The 15,955-nt window shown below is 44.9% G+C and overlaps 1 protein-coding gene across 1 annotated transcript in view; it reads right to left on the minus strand.

Moving 5' to 3' along the window:
• LOC139227933 (N-fatty-acyl-amino acid synthase/hydrolase PM20D1.2-like) overlaps nt 1–15,955 on the minus strand; it is a 97,186-nt gene that overhangs the window by 64,214 nt on the left and 17,017 nt on the right. Inside the window, exons 2-4 of the mRNA XM_070859087.1 lie at nt 10,705–10,937; nt 8,108–8,194; nt 3,054–3,187 (exon numbers count right to left, since the gene is read on the minus strand). Coding sequence (XP_070715188.1) covers nt 3,054–3,187; nt 8,108–8,194; nt 10,705–10,937 — 454 coding nt within the window. The remainder of the gene's footprint in view (nt 1–3,053; nt 3,188–8,107; nt 8,195–10,704; nt 10,938–15,955) is intronic.

Genomic DNA, 15,955 nt, shown 5'->3' on the forward strand with positions numbered 1-15,955 from the left:
CACCTGGAATACTGCGTGCAGTTTTGGTTTCCATATTTAAGAAAGGATATACTTGCTGTGGAGGCAGTTCAGAGAAGTTTCACTAGGTTGATCCCGGGGATGAGGGGTTGACTTATGAGGAAAGATTGAGTAGGTTGGGCCTCTACTCATTGGAATTCAGAAGAATGAGAGGTGATCTTATAGAAACGTATAAGATGATGAGGGGGTTTGACAAGGTGGATGCAGAGAGGATGTTTTCACTGATGGGGGAGACTAGAACTAGAGGGCACGATCTTAGAATAAATGGCCTCCCATTTAAAACAGAGATGAGGAGAAATTTCTTCTCTCAGTGAATCTGTGGGATTTGCTGCCTCAGAGAGCTGTGGAAGCTGAGACATTGAATAAATTTAAGACAGAAAGAGACAGTTTCTTGAACAATTAAGGGAATAAGGGGTCATGGGGAGCGGGCAGGGAAGTGGAGCTGGGACTAAGATCAGATCGGCCATGATCTTATTGAATGGCGGAGCAGGCTCGAGGGGCCGTATGGCTGCTCCTATTTCTTATTCCTAATATGTTCTTATTATGTGTCAATCGCAGAGAAGACCATCTCTGATCACTTCCTCAGATCACTTTCCACCCACATCCCCCTTCCGCTCCCCGCCCCCCAACCCTACCTCCTCTGTGTCCACCCCTGAAAAAATCTCCCTCTCGACTCTGACAACTGCACATGAACTCCCAACTGTCCAGTCTTTGGCCCTCCGTTCACCATGACATGTCTGCAGCTACCGATCTGCTCAATCTCACCACCACCTCTGATCTCCTATTCCCTGTTTAAACAATTATTCTCTCTCACTCTGGTCATTCCCCCTGTTACTGCCCTGATCTTTGTTCCCTTAAGTTCAAGACCCAGACTTATACAGAAATGGCGGACAATTGGTTTAGCCATTCAACGCCAGATCTGGATGGACCACAAAGCATTATCGGGTCCTGCTCTCCTCTACCAAAATTGCTCACTATTCCAGAATCATTCTGGAATGTAAAGATAAACCCCAGCTTCTCTTCTCCACTGCTAACCATCTTTTTAAAGCCCTCTCTCAGGTCTCCACCCTCATCTCCGACAATAGGTGCAAGGAGCTTCTTTGTATTTAAGATTGAGACCATGCGTTGGACGACCTTTGCCTCGTCCCTGCCTTCTTACCCCTCGCCCACTGGACCAAACTTCCTGCCAGGATATCCCCTGCCCTAGCCCTGACCTCTCATTTTCTCTCTGATCTCCCCTCATGACCTTTCCAAGCTCATCCTGTCCATGAGACCCCCCGCCCTACCCCCAACCCAGAGATGTCCTCTAATTCTGCCCTCTTAAGCATCCTTGATTATAATCACTCAACCATTGGTGGCCGTGCCTTCTGTTGCCTGGGCCCCAAGCTCTGGAACTCCCTGACTAAACCTCTCCTTCCTCCTTCAAGACGCTCCTTAAAACCTACCTCTTTGACCAAGCTTTTGGTTACCTGCCCTAATTTCTCCACAGCTTGGTGTCAAATTTTGTATCTCCTAATACTCCTGTGAAATAGTTTGGGACGTTTTACTACGTTAAAGGTGCTATATAAATACAAGTTGCTTTTATTGAAAAAGGATGCGTGACTAATACATTTGCCTACTGTGAGGAGTTTAGGTCGAAGGTGGAAGAAGCTGCCTGGATTATTTGCTGCTAGCTATTGTGCGAGGTCACTCATCTCCACCTTGAATTCCATGTCACGAAGGTGAGCTGGAGCTCCGGGGTGCTGGAACGCTCATGTTACATTGATGTTTGACTCATTTCACAGGTTCTGTGAATCTGAACACTTGGCATTTCAATTCTGATCTTAAGTATCAATGAGAGTTAGCTGTCTACCAATAGATTTGAATTGCTTTGGTATAATGCTGGACCAGCAATCCTGAGATTATAATCTTAAAACGCACAAAGCAATTGTATGAAATAAATCTGATCATTTGTGGGCTGGCTTCAGGGATAATGACCATGAAAACTGTCAGATGGTGTTGAAACCCAATCAGTTTACTAACGCCCTTTAAGGAAGAGAATCTGCCAATCATATCTGATCTGGCTATATGTAACTCCAGTTCATACTATTTGATTAATTCTTAAAATCCTCTGAAATGGCTTAGTAAGCTATTCAGTTGTACATCAGGGCAACTAGGGATGGGCAATAAATGTGACAATGCCAGCTCCTTTTCATGACAGGAACAAACAATTTATTACTTCTGTACAAACTTATGCCTTGCACAAAAATTACATTTGTACAATTTAGCCTGGAAAAACTATTTAGTCCATCATGTGTTCTGGATATTTCCTCTCTTGGCCACAGCCGGACTACTGTATGCAGTTCTGGTCACAACATTACAGGAAATAGGTGATTGCACTAGAGAGGGTACAGAGAAGATTTACGAGGATGTTGCCTGGACTGGAGAATTTTAGCTATGAGGAAAGCTTGGCTAGGTTGGGTTTGTTTTCTTTGGAACAGAGGAGGCTGAAGGGAGACCTTACTGAGGTGTACAAAAATATGAGGGGCCTGGATAGAATGGATAGGAAGGACCTATTTCCCTTGGCCAGAGGGGTCAACAACCAGGGGGCATAGATGTAAAATCATTGGTAGGAAGTTTAGAGGGGATTGGAGGAGAAATTTCTTCACACAGAGTGTGGTGGGGATCTGGAACTCTGCCTGAAAGGGTGGTAGAGGCAGAAGCCCTCAGCACATTTAGAAAATGCTTGGACGTGCACTCGAAGTGCCGTAACCTACAGGGCTACGGACTAAGAACTGGAAAGTGGGATTAGGCTGGATAGCTCTTTGCTAGCCGACGCGGACACAATAGGCCGAAATGGCCTCCTTCCGTGCCGTAAATTTCTATGAGTCTTTTGAGAAATAATCAGCAGTTAATTACATACCAAGGAATTCTACATCTTGTGTTGATGTAGGCATCGCCTCCTCATGCAAAGGATTTTCCTCTGGCAATCAACAGAACATGCTCGATGTAACCAGCTGAAGATTTTGTTGGAACCTGGGGGCGGAGGTACTTACACTGCAGCCTGTTTCTCCAATCCTGGTATGATTCCGTCAAGTATAGCCGAGCCCTCATCCAGGAGGAAGGAGAGCTTCACTCCTCTGGACTGCAGAACTGTGGCTATGTTTCGAGCGCCATGGTTTCCTCCAACCTGTGGAACAGAAAGAAAGAAAACCTTGCATTTCTCTAGCGCCTTGCACAACCTCAGGATGCCCCAACGCATTTTACAGCCAATGAAGCACTTTTTGAAATGTAGCAAACGCACCAGACAATTTGCACACAGCAAAGATCTCACAAACAGCACCGTGACAATCTGCTCTTTTAGTGATGTTGGTTGGGGGATAAATATGAGGGCCATGACACCAGGGAGAATGCCCCTGTCCTTCTTCGGAAAATGCCATGGGATCTTTTACATTCGCCCGAGAGATCAGCCTGAGCCCCTGTTTAATGTCTCATCTGAAAGACGGCACCTCCAACAACGCAGCACTGTGCTGGAGTGTCAGTCTCGATTTTTGTGCCCAAGTCTCTCGAGTGAAACTTGAACCCACAACCTTCTGACACAGAGGCGAGAGTGCTACCCACTGAGCCACAGCCGACATCTAAAGTCCAAAGACACTTCCTCTCTTCTGCATCTAAACATGTCTTGGGACTGATGCGGGTTTCGTAGCGAGGTCTCAAGCAAGATCTTTTTGCACTAACTGGGTGCACATTACACTCTCAAAAAGTTTCCCTACGTTTGCTGTGTTTGGTCACTTCATGGTGATAGCAGTTAGAGACACACAACTAAATATGCACACCAGTTCCATTGGGATACAACAACCTATTTGCATTTTTATACAGTGCCTTATCATGTCCTCCTGACATCCCAAAGTGCTTTGCAACCAACGAACTAATTTTGAAGTGTAGTCACTTTTATTATGTAGGCAAGTGGGGCAACCAATTTTCACACAGAAAGGTCCCACAACTGAACAACAAAATAGTCTGTTGAGCAGTGGTGCAGCAGGGAGTGATTCAAATTCCTGGGGCATTGGAACCGGTTCTGGGGGGGAGGTGGGACCAGTACAAACCGGACGGTCTGCACCTGGGCAGGACCGGAACCAATGTCCTAGGAGGAGTGTTTGCTAGTGCTGTTGGGGAGGAGTTAAACTAATATTGCAGGGGGATGGGAACCTATGCAGGGAGACAGAGGGAGACAAAAATGAGGCAAAAGCAAAAGACAGAAAGGAGATGAGGAAAAGTGGAGGGCAGAGAAACCCAAGGCAAAGAACAAAAAGGGCCACTGTACAGCAAAATTCTAAAAGGACAAAGGGTGTTAAAAAAGCAAGCCTGAAGGCTTTGTGTCTTAATGCAAGGAGTATCCGCAATAAGGTGGATGAATTAACTGTGCAAATAGATGTTAACAAATATGATGTGATTGGGATTACGGAGACGTGGCTCCAGGATGATCAGGGCTGGGAACTCAACATCCAGGGGTATTCAACATTCAGGAAGGATAGAATAAAAGGAAAAGGAGGTGGGGTAGCATTGCTGGTTAAAGAGGAGATTAATGCAATAGTTAGGAAAGATATTAGCTTGGATGATGTGGAATCTATATGGGTAGAGCTGCAGAACACTTAAGGGCAAAAAACGTTAGTGGGAGTTGGGTACAGACCTCCAAACAGTAGTAGTGATTTTGGGGAGGGCATCAAACAGGAAATTAGGAGTGCATGCAATAAAGGTGCAGCAGTTAGAATGGATGACTAATATGCACATAGATTGGGCTAGCCAAACTGGAAGCAATACGGTGGAGGAGGATTTCCTGGAGTGCATAAGGGATGGTTTTCTAGACCAATATGTCGAGGAACCAACTAGGGGGGAGGCCATCTTAGACTGGGTGTTGTGTAATGAGAGAGGATTAATTAACAATCTCATTGTACGAGGCCCCTTGGGGAAGAGTGACCATAATATGGTGGAATTCTGCATTAGGATGGAGAATGAAACAGTTAATTCAGAGACCATGGTCCAGAACTTAAAGAAGGTATGAGGCGTGAATTGGCTAAGATAGATTGGCGAATGATACTTAAGGGGTTGACTGTGGATGGACAATGGCAGACATTTAGAGACCGCATGGATGAATTACAACAATTGTACATTCCTGTCTGGCGTAAAAATAAAAAAGGGAAGGTGGCTCAACCGTGACTATCAAGGGAAATCAGGGATAGTATTAAAGCCAAGGAAGTGGCATACAAATTGGCCAGAAATAGCAGCGAACCTGGGGACTGGGAGAAATTTAGAACTCAGCAGAGGAGGACAAAGGGTTTGATTAGGGCAGGGAAAATGGAATACGAGAAGAAGCTTGCAGGGAACATTAAGGCGGATTGCAAAAGTTTCTATCGGTATGTAAAGAGAAAAAGGTTAGTAAAGACAAACGTTGGTCTCCTGCAGTCAGAATCAGGGGAAGTCATAACGGGGAACAAAGAAATGGCAGACCAATTGAACAAGTACTTTGGTTCAGTATTCACTAAGGAGGACACAAACAACCTTCCGGATATAAAAGGGGTCAGAGGGTCTAGTAAGGAGGAGGAACTGAGGGAAATCCTTATTAGTCGGGAAATTGTGTTGGGGAAATTGATGGGATTGAAGGCCGATAAATCCCCAGGGCCTGATGGACTGCATCCCAGAGTACTTAAGGAGGTGGCCTTGGAAATAGCGGATGTATTGACAGTCATTTTCCAACATTCCATTGACTCTGGATCAGTTCCTATCGAGTGGAGGGTAGCCAATGTAACCCCACTTTTTAAAAAAGGAGGGAGAGAGAAAGCAGGGAATTATAGACCGGTCAGCCTGACCTCAGTAGTGGGTAAAATGATGGAATCAATTATTAAGGATGTCATAGCAGCGCATTTGGAAAATGGTGACATGATAGGTCCAAGTCAGCATGGAGGGAGATCATGCTTGACAAATCTTCTGGAATTTTTTGAGGATGTTTCCAGTAAAGTGGACAAAGGAGAACCAGTTGATGTGGTATATTTGGACTTTCAGAAGGCTTTCGACAAGGTCCCACACAAGAGATTAATGTGCAAAGTTAAAGCACATGGGATTGGGGGTAGTGTGCTGACGTGGATTGAGAACTGGTTGTCAGACAGGAAGCAAAGAGTAGGAGTAAATGGGTACTTTTCAGAATGGCAGGCAGTGACTAGTGGGGTACCGCAAGATTCTGTGCTGGGGCCCCAGCTGTTTACATTGTACATTAATGATTTAGACGAGGGGATTAAATGTAGTATCTCCAAATTTGCGGATGACACTAAGTTGGGTGGCAGTGTGAGCTGCGAGGAGGATGCTATGAGGCTGCAGAGTGACTTGGATAGGTTAGGTGAGTGGGCAAATGCGTGGCAGATGAAGTATAATGTGGATAAATGTGAGGTTATCCACTTTGGTGGTAAAAACAGAGAGACAGACTATTATCTGAATGGTGACAGATTAGGAAAAGGGGAGGTGCAACGAGACCTGAGTGTCATGGTACATCAGTCATTGAAGGTTGGCATGCAGGTACAGCAGGCGGTTAAGAAAGCAAATGGCATGTTGGCCTTCATAGCGAGGGGATTTGAGTACAGGGGCAGGGAGGTGTTGCTACAGTTGTACAGGGCCTTGGTGAGGCCACACCTGGAGTATTGTGTACAGTTTTGGTCTCCTAACTTAAGGAAGGACATTCTTGCTATTGAGGGAGTGCAGCGAAGATTCACCAGACGGATTCCCGGGATGGTGGGACTGACCTATCAAGAAAGACTGGATCAACTGGGCTTGTATTCACTGGAGTTCAGAAGAGTGAGAGGGGATCTCATAGAAACGTTTAAAATTCTGACGAGTTTGGACAGGTTGGATGCAGGAAGAATGTTCCCAATGTTGGGGAAGTCCAGAACCAGGGGTCACAGTCTAAGGATAAGGGGTAAGCCATTTAGGACCGAGATGAGGAGAAACTTCTTCACCCAGAGAGTGGTGAACCTGTGGAATTCTCTACCACAGAAAGTAGTTGAGGCCAATTCACTAAATATATTCAAAAGGGAGTTAGATGAAGTCCTTACTACTTGGGGGATCAAGGGGTATGGCGTGAAAGCAGGAAGTGGGTACTGAAGTTTCATGTTCAGCCATGAACTCATTGAATGGCGGTGCAGGCTAGAAGGGCTGAATGGCCTGCTCCTGCACCTATTTTCTATGTTTTCTATATGGTTTGTTGGTTTGGGAGGGGATGTTGGCCAGGGCACTGAGCGAACTCTCTTCTTCTTCTTCAAAAAGTCCCATTGGAATTTCTAAGTCTAGCCGAACAGGCTCAATCTAACATCTCATCCAAAACACGGCACCTCCGATAGTGCAGCTCTCCCTCAGTACTGCACTGAAGCGACAGCCTAGATTGTGTGTTCAAATCTGTAGTGGCACGTGAACCCACAACGTCCTGACTTAAGAGGCGAGAGTGCTATCACAGAGCCAAGCTGACACATGCTTACCTTCACAACCTTGTGAGCCTTTTCATTGCCTCGCGGACATGATCTATTTATATCATCCACTGGTTTTCACCTCATTTTGGCTTCTTTTATAAACGCCTGCCACTCAGCTGTGACTGGACTCCTCAGTCTTGGAACTTTCCCCTTTTGTGTGCCCCCCACCTTTGTCTTGTTCAGTTCCATAGAAGAGCTTTCTTATCTCTCAGTTCTGATGAAAGGGCTACACCCGAATCATTAACCTGTCCTTTCTCTATTTAGATACTGACGGGGAGGGAGTGAGAAAGAGAGAACACGAGAGGGAGAGAGAACACGAGAGAAAAAGGAGAGAGAGAGAAAGAAAAAGATTTCTTTACAGTTGATGATGAAGTACTTTTTGAAGTGTAGTCACTGTTGTAATGCAGGAAACACGGCAGCTAATTTGTGCACAGCAAGCTCCCACAAACAGCAATGTGATAATGACCAGATAATCTGGTTTAGTGATGTTGATTGAGTGATTAAGTACCCTCAAAGGGCTTGTTACAGCCACAAAATGAATAAAAGGACGGTTTTGATAACCCAGCCATCCACAAGCTGTGCACTTGGCTTTGAGTTACCTCTTCATCATGTCCAAGTCCGATGTAGAATGACCGACCAGGTTTGTAGCCTCTTTCCAAAAGGAATTCCAGGCCTTGGAGAATTCCCTGGGGAAAAAACATGCAAGTTTTAGCATGGGGTTTGTCACGAAAGAGTTTCCGACCTACATGTAAGGTATGAATATTAACCTGGGTCACGTTACAGTGGGCATGTTTCTCTCATCATATCATAGAATGTTACATCACATCAACAGGCCACGTGTCAATGTTGTAGTTTCAACCGAGCCATCTACTTTGAGCCGGATAGTCTTTAACATTCCTCTTTTTCGAGCAAGTATCAATACCTCTTAAAAGGATTTATGGGCATTGCTTCAATGGTACTTGGCAGATAATTCCACATTCTAACCAACCTCTCTCCGTTTGCCAAACTCCTCGGATTCTTCGTGATTATCTTAAATGAATGTCCTCTCGTTACTACCTTGCTGACCAGTGCATACAGTCTATCACTATTTACCCCAACATTGCTGCTCCGAATTCTGTACACCAGGTCACCCCTTAACTTTCTCACCCCTCGTGAACAAAGTCCCTTAAATTTCTGAAATCTCTTGTCTAATATCATCCCACTTGAAGGTGACAGTGCAGTACCAATGTGTGATGCCACTGCTGTAGGCTTGATCATCTGCCCCTTGTGGCACTGGCCCCGACCATTGCTACCCTGCTGTGGGGAGGCCCAGCACCTTCACATAAGGGGAAGCAGCGGGGAAAAGTCAGAATGAGAGGAGATTTGACAGGTGTGTTCAAAATCATGAGGGGTCTGGACAGAGAGTGGAGAGAGAGAAAGAAACTGTTCCCAGTGGCAGAAGGGTCGAGAAGCGGAGGACACGGATTTATGGTGACTGGCAGAAGATCCAAAGGCGATCTGAGGATAAACCTTTTTACGCAGCGAGTGGTTGGGATCTGGAATGAGTTGCCAGAAAGGATGGGGGAGGCAGACTCAATTGTGGTTTTCAAAAGGGAATTGGATAAGTGCCTGAAGGTAAAAGATTTGCAGGGTTACGGGGAAAGGGCGGGGGTGTGGGACTAGCTGAGGTGCTCTTGCAGAGAGCCGGCAGGGGTTCGACGGGCCGAATGGCCTCCTTCCGTGCTGTAACCATTCTGTGATTCGACATAGGATGCAGTGTCGTGCATATTGGCAGCTGACTCAAAATTCCGGGCTCAATTTTCACCAATGATTTATGCCGTTTTTTTTGTCGCGTGTCACTTTTTCTGGCCCAAGTTAAAAAATACAAGTTTCCCCAAGCAATGTGCGCCAGCGTTAGTCAATTAGCTACAATTTTTTTTAGGTTTGTTTTTTTTGTGTCACGGGTAAGCTGCCACCCGCACCAATTCTGGCCATTTAAGCAAGTTTGGCCAGCTCCGATTTACTCCAATTCTGCTTCGGACGGCGGATGTGGCCTCTGTGGAAAAATCTACTGGTGAGTTAAGAAAATTGGCGCAGATAAGTAAATCAGTGCAGCAGATGCAGGTCCAGAGCCCAGACAGCAGCAGCAGAGAGGTGAGAGAGGGTGGGAGAGGGGAGGGGTGGGAAGCCTTTCGAGCACAGTTCGGAGTGGGGACCGGGAGGGAGGAGGCCATTTGGCCAGGGATAGGTGCGGGGACCGGCACCGGCATCGGGAGAAGGGGGCGGGGAGATAGACTTTTGTCATTACACTTTAATCATTTAATGGCGCTAAGTTGCTGCAATGAGTAATGCGCTTGTGCAGGTTGCTGTATGTTTCACTTTCCAGCTTCAGCCCGCATTGTGTCCCTGGTTACCATGGCAATCTGACCTTTCTGGCGCAGACCTTGGGCTCCACCCCCAAAACTAAATGACAGGCTAGGCGGCGCCAAAATGAAGAATTCAAAGGGGGGAAACTTGGCTGATTTTTTTTTTTGCCGTACTTGGACCCCAAAAGAACAGGTGTAACTCTTCGAGTACACCAAAAAACTGCTTTGGGGAAAATTGAGCCGGGAAATTTGGGAACAAATACGTCATCCACCCACCCTCCCAGTTGAATGCTATACAATGTGAAAGTTGGAAGAATGTAGTAAAATCAGGCTGATGGGGCCCTGGTGATCAATAGCTCATTGATATGCTGGTGTACAAACTACGACATGGGATGGGCAGTGACTTTGTTGCTACATTTTCCAGCATTGGGATATTCTGATCTTAATCACAATGTCTTGGGGGTGATGATGAACTCTGTACCACAGCATAGGCTTGGTTGCTGGGCAGATCATTGCAATGACCTTCAGTGAAAGGATGCTGAATTATTGCTGCAGTAGTAAAACCGGAACACTTCATTGTTTGCAACATCCCCACAATAAAACCCAGTCCGTTGTGTACTGGTAAGTAATGAGTACAGTGTGTGTTTGCTTTAACTGGGCAGCCCGTGCAGCTATATTTTTTCTGCCATAAAGAATGACGTGGAGTTCTCCAGTTTTCTACACTGGAAAATTCTACGGACTGACAGCAGATTTCCAATGGAAAGTACTGTATTCCTCAGAGTTGAGTGTGCTTTAAACCAGATGACATCGAGACAAAAATGAGCTGTACAAAAAGCTACTGGAAACAATACCATAACGGATAATTTGTCGTCTAATGTTCCCCGTCCATATAAATAGCCATTGTGCTCCTCTGCGGAAAACGGTGGCACCTCCCATTCTTCTTCCAACACAGGAACCACATCCAAGTGGGCAATTAGTATGTACGGCTGGAGACTGCCATTTGACCCACGCACAGTAAACAGGTGACTGTAGTTAGCGATAATCTCATGACGCACAAGGTTCGAGGCGAACACTGCGGGAAAAACTGTGAAGAAACAAGAAATGGATCATGCAATCGGATTATTACGGGATGCTTGCTTCTGAGTCAGAGTTGTGCCAGGTTATTACAGACCTCCCTGTAAAAGGAATGCTTCCCCTTATACTGGGTAAAGCTCATTGACGAACTCCAACGTTTATCAAAAGAAAAGACTTGCATTTATATAGCGCCCTTCATGACATCCCAAAATGCTTTACAGCCAATGAAGTACTTCTGAAGTATCATCAATGTTGTAATGGGGGAAACGCGGCAGCCAATTTGCGCACGGCAAGCTCCCACAAACAACAATGTGATAATGACCAGATAATCTCTTTTAGCGATGTTGATTGAGAGATAACTATTGGCCACGGCACAGGGATAACTCCCCTGCTCTTTTCAAAATAGTGCCATGGGATCGTTTACAGCCACTTGAGAGAGCAGACGGGGCCTCGGTTTAACGTCTCATCCGAAAGACGGCACCTCTGACAGTGCAGCACTCCCTCAGTACTACACTGGAGTGTCAGCCTAGATTTTTGTGCTCTGGAGTGGGACTTGAACCCACAACCTTCTGACTCAGAGGCGAGCGTGCTACCCATTGAGGCACGGCTGATATGGCAAGAGCCACTCCTTTGCTGACTCCTTGGGGTTTGTGTTGACAATGTTCACCAGTAGGTACTTGTAGAACCTGAACAGTCTCCGATGTATCACCATGACCGTACTTACTTCACTTCGAGGCAGATATTTATGGTATCTTTAAAATGTCTTGGTGATTTCCTGCTTAAGCTAAGCCTCCCTAGTGCTGCAAAATGTCTGTACTTAACTATACGAGACCCACACAGTGCCTTTCAGAAAGTACGGAGCAATTTAATCCATAATATGCCATCACTCAAAAAAAGCGCAACATTTTCTCAATGGAATTCAACAAAAACTTTAAAATAGTCTTGGTACAGGATTGGGAAAGGAGAGCAAACTATATGAAGATTTATAATTTTCTATATAATATTTAATATATTTATTAATTTAAAGTTAATATACAAAAGGAAATTTAATTAATACTTTAAAATTAAAAATGTGCAGGGCTATGGGGAAAGAGCAGGGGGGATCGGCATTAATCAGATCGCTCTGTCAAAGAACCGGCACAGACATGAAGGGCTGAATGACGTTCTGTGCTGTATGATTCTATACTTTGAGAGACTGGGCAAGTTGCTACAGAGTACAACTTAATGGCAAGATATGGAAAGTCTTACTTTTCTTTTTGAATAGGAAAGTAATTGGATAGCTCTTACAAAATGCTGGCACAGACGCAAAGGCCAAATGGCCTTCTGTTCAACAGTAACATTCAAAAGAGAATTGGCTGAATATTTGAAGGAAAAAAAATACAGGGCTACTGGCAAAGAGCAGGGGAGTGGGACTAATTAAATAGCTCTTTGAAAGAGCTGGCACGGGCACGATGGGCCGAATGGCCTCCTTCTGCGGTGTAGGATTCAATGATTCCGTGGCGGACTACCATCTCCGAATCTGTAGCAAGTCAAGTGGGTAAGTAGAAATATTAGGGAATCTCTTACCCCAATCAGAGCGAAAGCCACCACTCCAGTCAGAAACTACAGTTTGCTGCAGAGTCGGAGAAATAAAACAACACTTAAAAACTAAAAGTCAGCCCAAGAAACCACTTCAACAGTTGGGAGATGGGCACCTGCCTTCTGAGTCGTGTATTAGTGATTAACTACTTATGTTGGAGTCTTGGGTAAATCATACAGTTTACCTGAAATGACAGGTTGGCTTCTGTGCACAATGGAGCCTGGATAATTTGTTTTTGAAACCGAAAAGGCAGTTCACTTACGAGAAAGTAAATCTCAGTCACATCAATGCAATGTTGAATAGCAATGACGTTAGTGAATACCTCAAAATTTCACCAGATGGACTAGAGGCTCGACGTGATGCATCCTCATTTGAGTGTGTCCGGTGTACGTTCTGTGTAGATTCTGGAGTATGTGGAAATGGGAAGATAAACATTGTCCCTAATATTTGAAGAGGCATTATTCATATTTCAAATTACATTATACCTCTACAATAACCCTCCCGATATTAATTTATTATAAAATATTTTTGCTAACATGCGTCATGTTGCAAAATCTTTGAAAAATTACATTACAGCACAGACACAGGCCATGCCGGTGTTTATGCACCACACATAGAAACATAGAAACATAGAAACATAGAAACATAGAAACATAGAAACATAGAAAATAGGTGCAGGAGTAGGCCATTCGGCCCTTCTAGCCTGCACCGCCATTCAATGAGTTCATGGCTGAACATGCAACTTCAGTACCCCATTCCTGCTTTTTCACCATACCCCTTGATTCCCCTAGTAGTAAGGACTTCATCTAACTCCTTTTTGAATATATTTAGTGAATTGGCCTCAACAACTTTCTGTGGTAGAGAATTCCACAGGTTCACCACTCTCTGGGTGAAGAAATTCCTCCTCATCTCAGTCCTAAATGGCTTCCCCCTTATCCTTAGACTGTGTCCCCTGGTTCTGGACTTCCCCAACATTGGGAACATTCTTCCTGCATCTAACCTGTCTAACCCCGTCAGAATTTTAAACGTTTCTATGAGGTCCCCTCTCATTCTTCTGAACTCCAGTGAATACGAGCCTGCTCCTACCCTATCAGCTCATCCTTCTATTCCTTTCTCCCTCATTTACCGTTCTAACTTCCCCTTTAATGGCCTCTATACCATTCACTTCAACTACTCCCTGTGGTAGCGAGTTCCACGAACTAAACAGTCTCTGGGTAAAGACGCTTCTCCCAAAATCTTTATTGGATTCATTAGTGGCTATCTTATATTTATGAAAAATAAAGTTTGAGAACAAAAGAAAAGAGAAAAAATGCTAGCCATTAAAAAAAAGTATATATATATATATAAAGCTTAATGCACAAGAAAGAATGGCCATGCCGACAATCGAGGAGTTATTAACTAAGTCCATCTGAATTGTACTCAGGAATTTAAACATAGAATTAACACTCACTTGTTGAACCTGGGCTGCAGGCACATGCATTCGGCCCTGGAAAATCTGTGGCTTCCTTATTGTTTCCTCCCTAGTCCATTTCCTTCCCAGTCTTGTCTCAATTTTGTAAATTGTTGGTCCTTTGTGTCTCAGCATTATTAACCCTCAGTCACGTAACCAGGAGCAACATGGTGTACCCCGGTGACGAGCAGAAAGAAAATGAAGCTCTCCCCACGAGACAGATCTAGTAACGTGAAGAGGAGGCCACATAAAATGGAAAGTCCCTTCCAGGCTTGGGCGGTGCTGTAGGAAGTAGGCACCTGCTGAATATATCTAAACTCATAGAAGTTTAAAGTGGCCACACATAAAATGGCTGCCCAGGCATGATGGGAAATCAGGTAGTCAAGCTGTGAACTATTGACTGAGGCTGACCGAGCAATAACCCTGAGAGGCCCACTGCCAGGAATGCTTTGGATACAAGATAACTATAACAAACCATTATAACTCCACACAGCAGAGCCCCGAGAAATAGAGATAAGAGGGGCCTACATCACATAACGAGGGCATGAATCAGCCCGAGCTGACAAGAACCGAATATGTAACTCTAATAAGGAGGCTACCCAATGCCAGCATCCAAGGACAGTAAGATAAGAGGCGCCCAGGCCATGTTACAAGACACATGAGTCATCCCTAGCAACACACCCCTTAGCAACACATCTCTTGGCAACACATGAGCCACTTTACGTTTAGAGACTAACGCTATTGGTCTAATGTAACTGTAGTAAACTGTTGTATGTAACTGTAGTAAATTGTTGTAAAACATATAAAGATCCATGAAACCCTTTGTTCAGTGGAGAGAAGCCTGGATACAGTCCTGAGACTTCCTCCCCGCTGAGCGTTAATAAAGGCTGCATTGGCGTTGGAGCCGACTCTGAGTGTTGAGTGTTTCTTCTGAGAAAACATTCACGCTAACAATGGCATAGCCGGCAGGATTCCCCGGAGTCGCTGGACGCCCTTGGAAAAAATCTGGGTGAGTATAAAAAAACGATTTTTAAGTATAAAGGGTGCGGAAGGTGGAAGCTGGTTGATCGACACGAGGAGACGGTCTAATATCTCAAACGCCTAGCCTGAGCCTGATTTAAGAGGACTTTTGTCCCACGTGACGGCCAGGAACCACGTAGGCGTAGGGAACACACTTAGACCGTGGGATCGTGATACCGAGAGACATCTTCCGGACCCAGTAGTGCAATTTGAAATACCCCGGGGTAGTACCAAGCGGTGTACAGCGGCTAACGGAATCCAAACCTGTGAACAGGGTCGGACCAACGGGCCGAGCGGTGGTAGGTAGTCGTTAAGGAGGCGTAGAGCACTGCGGGAAATTGCTTAAACGCGTTTTAAGAATTGTATAAGTTTGTGTAACAGCAGAACTTGTGACCTGACAGTACCTAGGAGACGGTCTACTCCAAGTTGCGCTAGGAAGGAAGCGGACCTCAGAGTAGATTCCTAACGGTACTAGTCCTACCCAGGAATGGCCATGAAAACAAGTAACCTTGAGTGGGGACCAGAAGGGTCCTTTACCCGCCACCTGGGGGAAAAACAAAAGAAGCTAATCGAAAAAATGATTAGCTCAGGGTGGAATCCTCAGGAACTACCAGCAAAGCAAAGGGAATGGTGGGAGAATAAACGGAAAGTCAAAAAGAAAAAAAGGCTGTGGTCTTGATACTGCGAGCCCATGTAAATTAACATAGGAAGCTAAGATAAAAAAAAACTGACGGTGATTGTCTTAAGTGAAGTATGGAAGAGGAATAGAGCCTGCTAAAAAAAAAGATTAATAGGAAAGAAGAGAGACTTTTGTGAACGTCTGTTTTAAATGAGAAGTGCCTGTGTGATTTTGTGACTGCGGAAGAAATTTTTATGTTGTCATGTTTCTGAAAGCCTGGTTGGAAGAGGAATGTAAGTGTCTGTTTATTTTAGCTAATCCTTTGTAGTGTTGTCCTGTATGTGGGAAGTTTTAAGACAT

The sequence above is a fragment of the Pristiophorus japonicus genome, chromosome 17 (genome assembly GCF_044704955.1).
Source record: "Pristiophorus japonicus isolate sPriJap1 chromosome 17, sPriJap1.hap1, whole genome shotgun sequence".
NCBI classification, from domain to species: Eukaryota; Metazoa; Chordata; class Chondrichthyes; family Pristiophoridae; genus Pristiophorus; species Pristiophorus japonicus.